The 17,125-nt window shown below is 28.6% G+C and overlaps 1 protein-coding gene across 1 annotated transcript; it reads left to right on the top strand.

The window, feature by feature from the left end:
• Positions 1-6,096: 6,096 nt before the first annotated feature.
• LOC105136707 (uncharacterized) lies at positions 6,097-9,984 on the top strand. Its single transcript, XM_011042146.1, has 8 exons — positions 6,097-6,392; positions 6,541-6,648; positions 6,804-6,884; positions 6,980-7,428; positions 7,527-7,633; positions 8,105-8,238; positions 8,463-8,963; positions 9,107-9,984. Exons 1-8 carry the CDS (start codon positions 6,189-6,191, stop codon positions 9,722-9,724), a joined length of 2,202 nt encoding a protein of 733 aa, XP_011040448.1. The 5' UTR covers positions 6,097-6,188; the 3' UTR covers positions 9,725-9,984.
• The last annotated feature ends 7,141 nt before the right edge of the window (positions 9,985-17,125 follow it).

Genomic DNA, 17,125 nt, shown 5'->3' with positions numbered 1-17,125 from the left:
TTAAAATATGTTTAGAAACGTAATGTAAATTGTATTTTCAAAAATTTTAAATATTTTTAAATGATTTTTATTTTATGTTTTTAAATTTGATATCAAAAATAATTTAAAAAAAAACTTTATTTTAATACAATATTTAAATAAAAAATACTACTTCAAACTATTAACACTATCGTAATCTAACACCCTGGAAGACTCACAAAACATATTTTAAATGCCTTCTAAGACTCACAAAACACCCTGCTAAGGTACATAAAGTATTCCGTCGTCCATCTAACCAAAATCCAAGTCACGAAGGAAGTATTTGTGGATAATAATGAATTCAAGACATCACCATGCACCCTTTAATAGCCATTGTGGTCCGAAATAGCCTCGAAATAACGATTATTTTCGATGGCTTGTCTCCTCTAGAATTTCTACTTTATTATTTAGGAATTGAAATACAACAATACTATAAATAAACTTTGAAGACCAAAAATAATAAAGAAAATCGAAATAATCAAAGGACATAGTAAAATGTCTTCAATTCCATTAAAAATAGGGTCTTATAGAGAGTGAAATTATTAAATATTATTTATTTAATAACTATTTCTTTTTTCACTAGTAGGCTTGAGTTTTGTGTATATTTTACCTATATAACACTTTTTTTATTTTTATTTTTTGAAGAAAAGAAAAGAAAAGTAAATGCACGTGAAGAAAGGCGAAACCACTCATTTAGCTACGGACACCCCAGTCTTCACTTGCACACATGTTTTGAGATAGCTTGCCCTTCTAATTCAGGGAAAACTCATTTAGGTTGAAAAACTTTAACTCAAAAATATATTAGAGAATTACTAAATCAATTAAAATTCGTGGAATTGGTTTGAATATAAATTTTATTTAATTAATTATATATATATATATATATGTATGTATGTATATCAAATAAATATATTCTTATACTCATTTGATTATTAATTTCTTATAGTACCTCAATGGTATAGAACGTGTTTGGCATTGTGTTTTAAAATTATTTTTTAAAAAAATTATTTTTTTTATTTTGAATTAATATATTTTTAATATTTTTAAATTATTTTAATATATTAATTTTTTAAAAAAAAATTAAAAATTATTAAAAGAGATGTTTAGCTTGCTTGTTCAAGGGTGGAGGCAAAGCAAAGGCTTAGGTGGGCTCTAGTTTAAGTAAAACTTTTATCAATATTTTTTAACTATTTTTATGTATAAAGAATTTGTAATTCTTGATTGAGTTATTAAAAAATTCTAAAAATTTACATAGAGCCTTATAATATGATATTTTAGCTTGGTTTAAAATTTTTGGAGAAATTTGATAAAAAAGCATAATTTAGCCAGTTCTATGTTACTAAGTGTAATTTTCAATTCGACCATTAGATTGAACTAAAATTTTATGATAGATTTTAAAATATATTGAATAAAATCTGGTTAAAATTTCAGGATGAATAGAGTTTTGTGGTGCTAACAAAAAAAACTATCAAATAAAAGCAAAACAACTCATTAAGGATAAAATGATTATTTGTCATTAAAAAATAAAACAAATCAATTATTCCTTTCTTTTATATGTTTCCAACTAGGCAGAAGTAACACAATAGGAAAACAAATAAAAGAAAAGCAAGAGAGAAAAAGCGAAAAGTAAGGGAAAAATATAAAAAATAATTCAAGGAAAAAAATAAGAAAAGTAAAAGAATAGCTTTGTAAACTTACAAATTCCAACTTATAAAATACTAGCCTAAGTAATAATCAAGTGAAGAAAGGACGAATTGGGAGAGCAAAAAAATTTAATTATTTTGTTTTTCAATTAACATGAGATTGTTTCAATCCGACCATTAGATTGAACTAAAATTTTATGATGAATTTTAAAATATATTGAATAAAATTTGGTTAAAATTTCAGGATGAATAGAGTTTTGTGGTGCTAACAAAAAAAAACTATTAAATAAAAATAAAACAATTCATTAAGAATAAAATGATTATTTGTCATTAAAAAATAAAACAAATCAATTATTCATTCCTTTTATATGTTGCCAAGGAGGCAGAAGTAACATAATAGAAAAGCAAATAAAAGAAAAGTGAGAGAAAAAGAGCAAAAAAAAAGGGAAAAATATAAAAAATAATTCAAGAAAAAAAATAAGAAAAGTAAAAGAATAGTTTTGTAAACTTACAAAGTCCAACTTAAAAAATACTAACCCAAGTAAGAATCAAATGAAAAAAGGATGAATTGAGAGAGCAAAAAAAATTAATTACTTTATTTTTCAATTAACATGAAATTGTTATTTTATCCTGGTTTAAGGATTATTATAATATCGATTTAAATTCAATTATAGATAAATTAAATTTCAAAAAATATCAAAAAATGTAATTTTAATAATAAGTTTATTGTTATTTTCACTTCAATTTTATGTACTTTTAAATTTATTTTATAATATTTTAAGTAATTTATTTGAATTAAAATTTTACTGTCAACTTTAAAAATTCATACACATAAATTAATAATTTATCTAAAAAAATTATATATTTATTTATAATTAAAAATAAAAAAAATTCCTAACTCCATACGTATACCTGTTCATTTGCAATGGAAGCAAATAACTTTCATTCCATAGGCAATAGGGATGTTTTTCTCTTTATTATTTAAAAATAATAAGAGGCAAGTCAGTACCCTCCCTCAGGGCCACGTGTTTGAGTTTTTTTTCACAAGCTAATGACTTCTTTTTTTTGTTTGTCGTTTGTGTTTTTCGACCTCTTTATTTATCTCCTTTTCCTCTTTAATTTTAGTATTTGATTGATGATAAGCTGATTTTAATATTTTTTACTATACAACAAAATTTTTTAACTTTTAACTTTTTCTTGGTTTAATGCTCTCTTTTTTTCAATTTTATAATTATTACGGGGTTTTTAATTTCTTTGAGATTTTATTTATTGTTTTTTAATTTTATTATTTAATACAAAGTTTTTATTTAATTTTATCTTTTAATATTATATTAATTTATTTCTTGGGATATATCAAGTGAACAAAGCCATGTTGCATTAATTTTTATATAATTCAATTTAAAATATAGGTTAAACATGTAGTTGAGTTGAAAATTTTTAAATTTAAACTATTTTACTTAGTTTATAACAATGCTAAGAAATTAGCAATCTAAATGTTATTTTTTCACTATATTTTGTTTTCCTATCTCAACAGTAGTAAGAACACGGCCAATAAACTAGATATTGATACTAGATTGGTACACATGAAACTAAGCGTGTTTTTTTTTTTAAATTTAATTTTTTTATTAATTTTTTTTATATTATTTTGATGTGTTGATTTTAAAAATAATTTTTAAAAAATAAAAAATATTATTTTAAAATATTTATAAATAAAAAACACTTTGAATCATTACATATTGCTGTCACAGTTATATACAACCTATCTAGTTATTAATGATTTTATTTTACGAAATTAAATCTTTAAATTCTTTGAACGATTCTTTTTCAATAAAGCTTGCATGGAATCACAACGTGAGGCACGCATCAATTATAGTTTTGAGGCGCCTTGTACACGCATCAACACCTGATGCAGCATCTGGTTCTCTTGACCAAAAGTTAAATCTTTCCCTCGAAACTTCGGCCGCCTTCAATTTAAGCTCGGCAATCCTGCTCCCTTGGATCTTTAGTATACGGCAAAGACTCAATTTGTGAAAGAAAAATGAAAGAAAAAAAATACAATACAGTAAATAAAATGAAAGAAATATTGACAACGAAATGAAAGATTAAAAAACTCGACTTGAGCCCAATAAAGGTTGGCACACTGAATATATATATATATATATATATATATATATAAAGAAGACGATATTGAAATTAAGATATTGAAATTAAGAATATATATATATATATATATATAAGATGATATTGAAATTAAATTGAATAAAATTATTAAGTCTAATCATTTAATAACCCAATATTAAAAAAAAAATAATTAAAAAACTATGAAATAAAAGCTCCAATCAAACTATGTTAACCTATTGACTATATAATCATAGGCATAAGATTGAAATAACTCTATAGATTAAAAACAACTCTATAGATTAAAAACCTGAATAAAAAAAAAGACTAACTCTCAATCAATTAAATGTAAAAGATGGAATTAAAATAAAAAATTAATTTAAAAAAATAAAATATTAAAGAGTTTTATCAAATATTAAAGAAAAAACTAAATAATCTTATATAAAGTAAAATTTAAAAAATCTCAAAGCTCAATTTTAGTAAACAAAATATTAAACAAGAAAATCAAATAAAAAACATAATAAAAAAAGGTCAAAATAATCAAACTCTAGTCTTTTCTTTTTGGGTGAACATGCAAAATTAACGAACTAAGTAATATTTTTAATAATAAATTGACAAAAACTATAAAGATTAATTACCAAACAATCTAATATTTATGAGTGATATAACCTGAATTATTTTAATAATTAGTTAAGAATCCTATAGAAAACAATTAAAAAAAAAAACAAAGTCTTAACCCCAACTTAAAAAACACAAGCTTGGTGAAAGGGAAAACAAAACCCTAATAAATTTTCTAAATATGAATCAATATTTTAAATTCAGAGCTCATAAAATACCAATTATGAGCTCAATTAACTATCAATTTAATATGGAGGATGAAATCAAAAAATATTAATTTTAAAAACTTTTCAAAGTAAAAAAAAAAACAATTAAAAGAATAAATATTAAATTTAATAGGAAAAATTCAAAGAAGGATGAAATTACAAATTTTTTTTAATAATTATCTCAAATAAAATAAATAAAAATAAAAAAGATATAAATTAAATCTGGCATATAAAAAAATAAGTTAAAAAAATAAAATTAAAAATAAATTTTAATTTGATAAATTAATTCATATAAAAGAATAGAATAGTAATAAAAAAAAGCTCCAAATCTGTAGGAGAAAACAATTAAAGGGCTCGCTAAAAATCTTGAAGGGCAGCGTAAAAATCGAGATGGAGAGAAAAAAACAAAGACAAAAAAAGCTATCAAGGCCAAACCAAAAACACAATGCCTATACGTGCTGCTGTATCATCAAGGAGACAATGAGAGGTTTCAAACGCCATCACATAATACGATGTTTATTCATCAAATGACACCACGCATGTCACTTGAAGGGGGCAAGAGTCGTCTATGCGTACAGAGTTCTTTTGGATGTAGAAACATCATTTCTAGGGTTATGATTCCAGTGAACTGGTTTATTTCCTGTCTGACAAAAGAAAACTAGTTCAAGATTTATCCTTTGCCTGTCTTGTTTCCCAATCATAGGTTCCAGTACAACAAGCTGTGAAGGAGCTCCTGTATATGCTGTTGTCTTTGGCAAAAATCCATCATCGTCTCTCCTGCTTCTTCCTTTCTTCTGTCTCTCTTTTTTTCAAAATTCTTCTTCGTACTGTATTGGGAGAATAATCTTTACCAAAATCTGGAATGACGTGACTTCTAGGATGTCGTCATACATTCATCGTAATTATTGGATGGGAAGTTTGCCAGCTTAGTTATCCCTAATCTCTTACCAGATTTACTGGCAACTGGCCCACCTTGATTTTTTGTGTCTGAAGATTTTTCTGTCAGAAGACTATGATTGAGGGAATAAAAGAAAAGAAAAGTTAAAATTGAAGCTTATGATTGTTTTTCTTTTATATATTAAAAAAAGAAGTAAGGTCGGGAGTAGAAATCTGTCGATATACCTGACCGTGCAATGCTTTTTTTTTTTACGTTAATGGTGGTAAATTTGCTAATTTGCGCTTGGAACTATTGTGTCCCGACAGAGAGTGTAACCAACCTCTCTCTCTCTCTCTCTCTCTCTCTATATATATATATATATATATATATATATATATATAGTCCAAGTATATATACAAGGCGTGATCTTTGTTACAAATATTTTTTGCGAAGAATAATTTATAAAGTTCAGATAAATAGCTGTTACCGTTTGCAAGCAAAGAATAACTAAGCTGGCAGACAGCTTTTCCGAACCAGGAAATAAACTAAAAAAAGCCAATAGAATTCAAAACCAAGCCTCCTTGATAAGGCTATATATGTGTAGAAGGCGTTCCTATATATATATTCACATAAATACTAAACCCTATATCTCTCAAACTGCTCAAGTCCAGCTGCCTCCATTTCTATCACCTTATTTAGAGTTACCAAATGGCCTCAAACAGCATGCAGATCACTCCTGCAATGATCCAAGTGATTCCTAATGAACTTTGGGTCTCCTTGGAATCTAATGATAGCACAATGATGGGGGCCGTCAGGGCAAGCCATGCTCCTGATGGTCGCAAAGTTGATGTCAAGCCCATGCTCCGTATCATCGACAACATTTTGCTTAGGGCTGCTCCTGCCATCGTAGAGGTTCATATTATCTTAATTCATTGTCCACGTTGATAAGCTTTCTTGCATGCATGTCTCACAAACGAAAAGAAAACTTACGAATTTCACATGCCTAATTAATTAGGGCTATACTACAGCTAGTAATGATATGCCACTTGTTTCATTGTAGGGTACATACGAAGATAAAGGTCTTCTGGAGGAGGAAATATTCAGTCGGTCTGATGTGGATGCCAAGCTTAAAACTCTTGCTTCTATTATTAAAAAAGTCTCCTCTGAGGTTGATGACGATATATATACAAGCAATTACATTAAGTCCAATGCCTTCGCGTTGTTCATAAAACTATGAACTTTCATGTATATGAAAATAAATACTTTATTAGAATCACTATATTTTTAACATAATTTTTCTTTTCTTTTCTTTTCTCGCAACAGCTCTTTTCCTACAAAAACCTGCTCTTCTCAGGAACATTCAAGGCGAGCAGCAATGTCAATCAGACCATTATTCCCTATGGAGTTAAGATAACTACTATATCATGACCCATCAAAACTTCTTTCTAATCACTGTTTGTTCTTTAAATTCTCTATTCGTCATGCATGTTTTTTTGCAGATGGATTGCAAGTGTACGTGCTCGGGTGGCAGAGATGTGCATGCAACGATTATGATGTTACTCGACACCCTCTCAAGCTATTCGTGGGATGCCAAAGTAGTGCTAAGTGTAGCTGCTTTTATAGTGAACTACGGTCACGAATTCCTTCTATTCACATCATCTGAAGCTAACAATTCAGCACTTGCTCAATCTTTAGCATTCCTTAAGCAACTTCGAGACATCACCGACCATGCTAAGTTCTCAAAAGCTAAAATCGATGCAATTACTGATCTTATCAAGGGCATCATGGCTGTAACCAAGTGCATTGTGGAATTGCATAATCTACCCCCTGAGTCCATTGCAACTGACGAGGCACCAATGTCAAATGCCATGGCTTACATCCCCAAAGCTGCCTACTGGACAATGCTTAGTGTTGTGATCTGTGCCTCGTATATTGCTGGTCTCAGCTGGTATGTGTATGTCTTAAATATTGACAGAATGCATGTTTAATGAATCCATTTTATATAAATTAATCACAGGTAGATATAGTAAAATCATATAATTTCAGGTCTGAGGAAACCACGGAAATATTGGATCTCTCAAGACTGGCTAGTGAAGGCAGAAAAATGCTGGTGATCCTGAAGAGCTACAAAACTATTTACAAGGAGTACGAAGGTAACCCCTGGATACTCTAACCGTAGAATTACCTTACTTTTTAAAAAAAAAAAAAAAAACAGAGTTCACGATGACGAGATAAAGCGAAGTATCAACAAATTTCTTTCGTCAAAGCATTAATTAACCAGGGAACATATTTATGATGAAGACCATTCTTTTTGGAAAGTTGGTGCATAATTTACAACTAATCATTGGTTCAATGATCAAATCAAAAAAGGAAAAGAATATAGAATCCTAGGTACAATCGAATTTTTTGAACTAAATTAAGGGGTTGTTGCCATGCAGATTTACCTGTTTTGTTCAAACTCAGTAGTCAGATGTAGATATTTAAGAGATATAAATTTTAATTTAGATTCCCTCCCCCTCCCCCTCCCCCTCCCCCTTTCTCTCTCTCTACAGAGAGAGAGAGAGAGAGAGAGAGAATCCATATATAGCTGTAATGGACTAAAAAGAGACCACTATGAGATGCAGATGAGAAATGTAAAACAGCTTACTGGGATCTCGTCAAAACTCTCTCCTCAACTCACTCGGACAACATGACGGTTCTCAAAACCTTGCTTTTAGCCAAGGATGGCAAGCAACACCTCGTGGGTCACACCAGTAAGGTCTGTTCTTAAATTCCTTTCATTTTTGGCACTTGTTACGTAGAAATTATTAAATAATTTCCTTGTACAGTTGCTTCTTTGCTAATTGTTGAAAATGATTCTATTATTAAGATACAATTTTTATCTGAATATATATGAGTAAGGAAGCAATGCATCAGAAGTATCTTAATATAAGGAAAACAACAATGTTATAAAATAATTTCTTTTGTCAATTTTATATACAGAGAATTCACATTGAGGAATTAAGGGGAAAGCATGTGCTCCTGCTCGCATCTGGCCTTGATATCTCAAAAGAAGAGATTGATATCTTTGGCAAGTTGTACCAAGAGGCTAAATCCAAGGGAGAGGTTCAATATGAAGTAGTGTGGATCCCAGTTGTGGAAAAGACAATCTCTTGGGACCAAGAGAAACAGCAAAAATTTGAGCAGATACTAGCCATGATGCCCTGGTACGCTATGCCTGAACCTTCAAAGATCAAAGCAGAGGTCATCAAGTACATAAAAAATGAGTGGCGTTTCGAGAACAAGATGATTTTGATGCCGCTAGATAGTCAAGGAAAGGTGGGGTCCTTTAATGCCCTTGACATGCTTCTGATACGGGGAAACAAGGCTTTCCCTTCCCTCTATAATGAAAAAGAGGAATCAATATGGGAGGCTCAACATACTTGGACGCTTGAGCTACTTCTAGGCGGCATTGATAACAATTTCTCCCTCGTACTTGACTGGGTAATTCCACTATCTCTAAATTATATCTACCCTTTGTAAGCGAAAAATAATACTTAAAGCTTCACATTAATGTAGATAGATTGAATAGCAAGTTAACTTTGTAATTACATTAATTATATTTGTTGGGCCTTGGTTTTTGCCAGACGAAACAAGGTACGATCGTGTGCTTGTATGGAGGAGAAGATATTGAGTGGATAAGGGAGTTCACGAAAGCAAAAAAAGATGCTGTAAAGAACATCAGTTCTGGTACCAGCTTTGAGTTAGTCTATGTGGGCAAGAAAAATGCAATCAAGGAAGTGGAAAATATCATCAAAACCATTGAAGAGGAGAATCTTAGTCGCTGCTGGAACGACTTATCTTCCATTTGGTTCTTTTGGACCCGATTGGAGAGCATGCTCTACTTGAAAATGCAACAATGCAAGAACTTAAAAAATGACCGTATAATGCAAGAGGTCACAACTTTGCTCAGCTATGATGACAGTGACAGAGGATGGGCTCTATTTTGTAAAGGGTCTTCTGAAATGGCCTTGGCACAGGGAGATGTAGCCCTGAAGAGCATCAAAGAGTTCAGTGAGAGGAAAGATGCTGATCTTTTCCAGGCACTAAGCAATTACATCAAAAAATCACAGAAGATACAACGTTGCAGCCGCATTATCCTCTCAGGGAACAGGCAGGAAATCCCGAGCAAGAAGCTAAGTTCGGACGGATGTGAGTGTTCCATAGAGAAGAGCTTCGTGTATCGTTGCTGCGCGGATAAATAGTCTTCGAGCAAGCTTTTCCCGTGCTCTGAAACATCGACCTCCTAGTTTCGTACTCGATTACGAGAATAATAATTAATGTGTGCTTTGCTTTGCAACTTTTTTTAATTTTATTTTTATAGTCTATCCCCTATGGCGAACGTCCTCTTTCTGGATATTTATATATAATTAGTGGGGTGTCTGCTGGTCCGGCCTCCACTCAACAATTGTGCTTTCTACGTACTTAAAAGAATGATAAATAAATTGAAGAATATATTTACGCCTCGTTCTCGAGAATCCCTTCTGGGTTTTTGCAAGGGTTCAAAATTTTGAGTATGTACCTAAAAAAAGTTTGAATAATAAAGTCCTAGAGATAAAGGCCAAGTTGTATGTTTGAATAATAAAAGGGACCAAGCAAGACATTATCCGAAATGTCTTATTTATCTTTAGCCAAATCTTAAATCTCCGGAATGAAAATAAAACATTATATAGAATTTAATATAAGCGTTTAATTTAAGATAATATAAAAATGAAATAGTGAAAACAAGTAGAGTTAAATACATGGTTATTGGTAGGTACTAACAAACCTCCTTCTGTCCTCTATGGGCTCAAAACTTCAATTTTTTAAAAATTTTAGTTCCAAAATTTTAAGCGAGGATCACAGGAAAAAAATGAAATAGAAAGTGTTCAACCCGCCATGAAAAAATCTCACCTTGGTTTTAATGGGTTCATGTTAAAAAAAATAAGAAGAAGGTTTAGTATGAATGGTTTTCTCCGTAAATTTTTTGGTTTGGTTTTTGATTTTTGAACTAATTAAAGAGAATTAAAAATGTATTTGCTGATTTTTTTGTGATTTTTTAAGGTATTTTTAGTAAAAACAAGTTGAAAATTGATTTTTTTATATGTAAAACCCAAACTTTAATTTTTTAGTAACGAAAGATAATGATAAATAATCCAACTAATGACACATGATTTACCAAGATAAACTGTGTATTACTCATTAAAAAAAACACTTGAGTGGGCTATACCTTCTTTTTTTTTTAAGAAAACTTAACAACTCATGCAAGCTTGAACTTGCAAATCTAGAAGCATAAGATCTCCTTTTTTTTTTTAATAATGGTTTTTTAAAATAACATTTAATTTACACACTCTCTTTTATTTTAAAAGTGTTAGTTGAATTTTTATTCCTAAATGATCTTTTGAATTATTTCTATAATTAAAAATATTTTAAAGATATTATTGTTTACACACATATATACTGTTGTTTTAATTAGTGTTTAATTTGAGCAATATATGCTTAAGTAATGATGGTTTTTCTAGTTATGCTAGGTCATACATGTAACTTAAACAATAACATTATTATATAAAAAACATATAAAAAGTTTTTTTTAAAATTCAATAAATAAAAAATAACATTAAAGAGGTGAATACAATATTATTTATTGACCATTTAAAATATTTTTTCAATAATTGTAATTATATATATAAAAAAAAACAGCTCAAATAAGCCACATGAACCTATTTTTAGATTAACAAATATACCTTCAATAACTATTCTCTCGTTTGCTTTTCTTTGAAAAGTTTTGTCACTCACTAACCCACTATCCTTTCCAAGCATATGAGATTTTTTATGTTAGGCTCTAGATCTTTACATTTATGTTTTCTTATTATTATTTTTCTACTTTTTTTTTCTCTTTTTAAATGGATATTTATAAGATTTTAGGAGGTCTTGAATCTATTTATGACCTCTTGATCTTGAGATAAATGTCATATAACCTTAATAAGAACCAATTTAAAAGCTTTTATGTATTAACACATGACAAGAAGGTTGTTTCTTACACAATTATGTTTCAGTTATGGTTAACCGAGTTATCCACTTTCAAAGCCTTATTAAAGTAATTTTGATGTCATCGTCACCCAAGACCACCTGAAGTTAGTAGAGGAGATTCACACCTTTCATTTGGACCTAACTTTGCGTAATTTAAAAGTCTATATATAGGTTGTTAACTTGATTGAACAAAGATGTCAAAATAGAGGTTAATCTACTAAATAACATGTAACTCATATTCTTTTCATTAAGTCTGAACAACACATAATTTTAAATTTAGGATTGGTAAATTTTGGTTGAGTTTATATTCTTTTAATTTTTTTAATAGCACAAATAATTATATTTAAACTTTTAATTTCACTTAATTTCACCCCAATCAAACTCAATTGTCAACCTTTAAGTTGATTGTCCTTTTCATTTTGGTTCTTGGTTTTGAATTTATACATTTAACTCTTGATTGACTAAAAACTTTTAATTTCTATAATTTAGCCCCTGTTTTAGTAAATTTAAGCTTTTAAATTCACATGATTTTTTAGTTTGGTTTTTGGTTTTAGATTTTTTTAATCAAGTCTCTAATTGCCCATTAAACTTTAATATATATTTTCAATTAACCCCTTGATTTGATCAAATTAACTCTTAAAAATAATTTGATCCCCAGACTTTAATTTCTTCCTATTAAAGTCTAATTAACTTTAAAAATCAACTTTTTTTTGCAATTATACCCTCAATAAAATCAATTAAATCTTGAAAATTTTCAACTGAGTCCTTAAACATCTAATTTAAAATTTTCCTCTTCAAATTGAATTTTCTTTGTCAGCAGAGCCTTCATCAGTCGAAAAAACATTGCCAAATATTTCAATCTTATATATTTTGATCTCCTTCATCAGACGAAAAAACATTGCTAAATATTTCAATCTTATATATTTTGATCTTTTTCAACCAGACTTCGATAATTTCCTAGGCGTTTTGATATATTCTTCTTACTTATTTATTTTTTAAATTTTCTTTTAATATTTATTCAATTTTCTTGTATTTTCTTTTGTTTTGTTTATGTGAAGCTCTGAAAATAGATAACAACAACTTTAATATTAGTCACTCTTTTTGAAAGGTGTGGCAAAAATTCTATGCACATACCATTGTTCAACCTCTCATATTTTACTACGGGCTATTCAAAAGTCTACTTTTGTCTTAAAACTAGATTTGTAATTTAAATCATAATGGTAAAGAGGGAAACATATTTCTTGCTATCACCAATTATCAACTCCATTAGATTTAATAATTAAAATATTACTAAATATAACTATTTAGTATTTTTTTTTCTTCATTTTTATATGGGTTGGAAAAATTATAACACAAGAATATTTTATTACAAATTTTCAATTTGATCCTCAAACTTTTTTTTACGTAATCGTATCTGTTTTAAGCCAAATTCAAGGAAAATTAAATCAAATTTATTGGCTAATGATAAAATTAAAAGACAGGGACCAAAGTATAAAATGTACCATAAATGAGCGATGGTTTCAAAATTCACATAAAAAAAATTAATTTAGTCCTCAAACTTTACAAATTATACCTATATGATCCCTTAATATTTTTTTTCAATTCAATTTTTGTACAAAAGTTTATTTTTGTTATTTTTAATACCTGGTTTAAGAGAGAAAAGAGAGAAAGAGATCATTGGATTCTAATTGTTGAGAGATAAAAATATTATTTACGCCAATTTAGGTTATCAAAACAGTTAATTTTTATAACAAATGATTCAATTTGAAGAGGGGAGCTCAATTTAGGTCTTTCTCAACTTGAAAGAGCTTAAGAAAACAGATTTGAAATCGAGAAGATTCCTTGTTTCATATTTATTTTGAGCTTTTGGATGATTTTTTTATTTTTTTTAGGCGAGTTTATCAAGGTATCTAGTATGTTTTCTATGTGTTTTGGGTTAAAATAGGTATTGGGGTTAAAAACACTTAATCTACAATTTTGTTGGCAATTTCTAATGTCGATAAACTTTTTGATGGAAAATGGGTGGTAAAAGCCCAGTCTAATGACAAAATATTTCATCAATGATTCTATTGATATTATAAATCATTGATGGAATTTACAATAATATAAAATCACTAACACTTGATTTTCCAATGGTAGTATTCTTTCACTAATTTTGTCAATGATTTATAATACCGATAAAAATTTCTCTAAATTCCAATGGAATATTCTATTGGCATGCTCCAATTTTCTCATACTTATTGAATAGAAAAAAAATAGGGAGTAAAATAAAAAGCCAATGACATGTTGTGTTAACCTAGGTAACTATGTGAAATTTATTCCTTGGGTAATAGATATGATCATAATGACTTAACTTAGTCTGAAAATTTATCACTTTCTTTTTCCTTCACTTATTTTTTTTTGGTTGGGCCTTGATTGAATCTTAATTAATCTCAAGTTAGATTAAATCTGAAACTATATCGAATTAGAAACAAAATTTACAAAAATATATTATATTGTATTGACCTCTATTAACTTGAATTAACCTAGAAAATTCACAACCTGAATCATGAACATGATTCCATTTAGGTAACTCATCTGGGCAACATGTCTTTTTCTTTTCTCATCCCTTACTCTCTTCCTAGTTAGGCCTTAATTAGTCATAGGTTTGATAAAATTCAAGATTAAATTGAAGAGTTGTAAAATAAATTGGGGAAGAAAAAAAAAGCTTAAATTTGTGACTAAATTGAATTGGAATAAAGGCATTAAGGGAAGGGGAAAAAACTTGTTTTACGCATGCATTTCAAGTGTCACCGTGTAAGGAGGTTATCGAGGTGGAGGCGATGTATACGACTTCCTTCATGATCTAATTGTGTATTTTTTAGCGTCTAAAATCATTTTGTGGAGCTCTCTCCTAGGGTAATGCATGTTAGCATTAGACCCCTAAAATGATTTTAGTAAACTTTTACTTACTTCTTTTTTCTCTATTATCTCAAGATTTTTGCAGCAAAATGTAAAAGGAAAAAAAATATAATTACCTACAATGTTTTGTTTATGTGTGTGCACAATGCTTTTCATTATAGAAAAGGCCCTTTAGTTTTGGTTTTTATAACAACAAGCACATGTGACTAAGATAGCAAAAGTAGGCATAATATTTTTAAGTTAAATGATAACAAAGGATGAAATTATATTTTAATTTATTTTAATTTAAATAAAAAAATAGATCATTAATAATAAAGAGTTAATTTTTTTTAATAGGATAAAAATGCATTAAACAACAAAAAAAACCAAAATATTATGGCTTAACCCGTCAAGTTTATGATCCAAATCATGAACTCAGCTAGGTCTAATATTTTTCTTTTTTAAAATTTATCTTGTGCCTAAATATAGAATAAAAATTGTTTTAAAAAAAGTCTAAAAAAGTGCCCATATGCAATGTTCTTCAAGCTTAGGCTAATGTGGCTGGCTTAACATATTTTTAAAACCTTTTTAAGGGCAAGTGACCCTATTGTCTTATAAAATAAAATAATTAGATGATGCATCACCTGTTGTAGTAGACAACATATCGTTTCTATATTAAAATTCTGGCCACTAAAATGATAATCTTAAAATCAGTATAGAGAATTATTTTCCCTAAAAACCTATTTTCTAACACACTTTAACAAAAAATTAAAAACAACTTATAAACACCTTTATAACATCTAGAAACTAATTTATAAATCTAAGAAACCCAAGAAAGATCCAAAAAATATAATTCAATGTGAGTTAGATTTTTCTTCCTCGACTTGGATATATTTTTTAGGCAATATTGAATTTTTAAACAACCATTCTTAAACTCTTTTCATCAAATAGAGTCCGTGGACACTAAGATCAACTATTTTGGTGGTTGAAATTGACAAAAATAATGACTTTCTCTCTTTACGCTAAAATCAAGTGATGTGCATTCTCTTTTCTCTCGTATACCAGGAACTGAAAATAACAAAAATAAAGTTTTGTGTTAAAATTGAATTAAAAAAAAGGTAAAGGACTGAAAAGGTATAATTTCATAAATTAAAGAGTTAAATTAAACTTTTGTGCCAACTTCAAATACACCACCTATTTTTGGCGTCTTTTCCACTTTGATTCCTTTTCTTTTAATTTTGTCCATGGTCAAAAGATATAAAGAAATTGGGTATTAATTTTGCAATTGAAGGACTCAATCAATGAAAAAAAAAAATAGGAACCAAAATAATATAAAAAAGCACCACTCCGTTTTAGTTTTTTTGTTTTATTGTGGAATAATTATATTATTAGTACACCACCTGTGCATATTTTCTCAATCAAGTACATACTTTCATCCACCTTTTATCCTAGTATGTATTTTCAATCAAGTACTTCCATACACAATTTTTTTAAAAAAAAATCAATAAAATACTATATTTGAGTACATCGATTTTTTTCACAGTTTTCAATCAAGTACATGAACCATCTAATTGGAACAATAAAAAAAATTGGGGTATTATAATAAAAAAATTAGGTTCTTGTACTTAATTGTCATAAAATAAAAGTTGGAGTACCAACAATAATTTAAGGAAAAATGGCACGTCATTAAATAACAAAAAAATTGATGGAAGGTGGGTGAAAATACTTGATTGAAAGCTTTTCAAAAATCAGTGTACTCAAACGAAAGAATTAAAGTTCGTGCACTCAATTGATAATTGATGGATGACTTGACTTTTCTTTTCTTTTCTTTTCTTTTCTTTTTTTCTATCCTTGCTCGATTGGAATCAAGCAAACCTGTACGAGATGCGCCCTCAACGGATTAGCCCAGAAATTTAACTTGATTTGGATATCTGCTCGTATATGAGTCGACCACTGGATACGGCGGAGTGATAGAGCTTTCATGAAGAATTGAATTTTCCTAGCCGGCGGAGTGATAGAGCTTTCATGAAGAATTTTCCTAGGGTCCGTGCCCAAGGGACACGGCAGAGTGACTGGACAGAGATGATACACTTTGATCTACCAATAATTTAGAACTCGTTAAAATTAAAAAAGAAAAAATATGATATCATGTTTAGGTCACATAGGCGAACTGGGTAGATGATGATCAAGCTTTCGGGGCCAGAGGCCTTGCAGTCGATACAGTTCCGAAAGAGTGTTTGAAAATACGAAAATAATTATTTTTTAAAGTGATTTTTTAATATATTAATTTTTTTATATTAGTATATTAAAATAATTTAAAATATTAAAAAATTATTTATTAATAGTAAAAAAAACTAATTAACCAAATAAAATTGTATTAAACTTTAAAAATATAAAAATAATGTTAAATAATACTCATCCAAATATTCATTACAATTTAATGTGTTTCAAAAATAAAATTAAACTAGATTACCAGCAGAAATGAGGTAAGTAGTGTCATTAAATTTTATCATTTTGAGGCATGTGGGAGCCATTTCTCATTAAGAAATACAACTGCAAAAATCTTACAAAATTTTGTCATTTTGAGGTGATTAGTACTTAAAAGTGCATTTTTATCATGGTTTTATATCATCATTTTGCACTTGAAGTATCAATAACTCCTTAACCAAAGCATGTTTTATAATAATATATCAAATAATATAAGATACCTTTAATTT

The sequence above is a fragment of the Populus euphratica genome, unplaced genomic scaffold, assembly GCF_000495115.2.
Source record: "Populus euphratica unplaced genomic scaffold, PopEup_1.0 scaffold60.1, whole genome shotgun sequence".
Lineage (NCBI taxonomy): Eukaryota > Viridiplantae > Streptophyta > Magnoliopsida > Malpighiales > Salicaceae > Populus > Populus euphratica.
The sequence above is the reverse complement of the archived record's forward strand: the minus strand, read 5'-3'. Positions and strand labels throughout refer to the sequence as shown.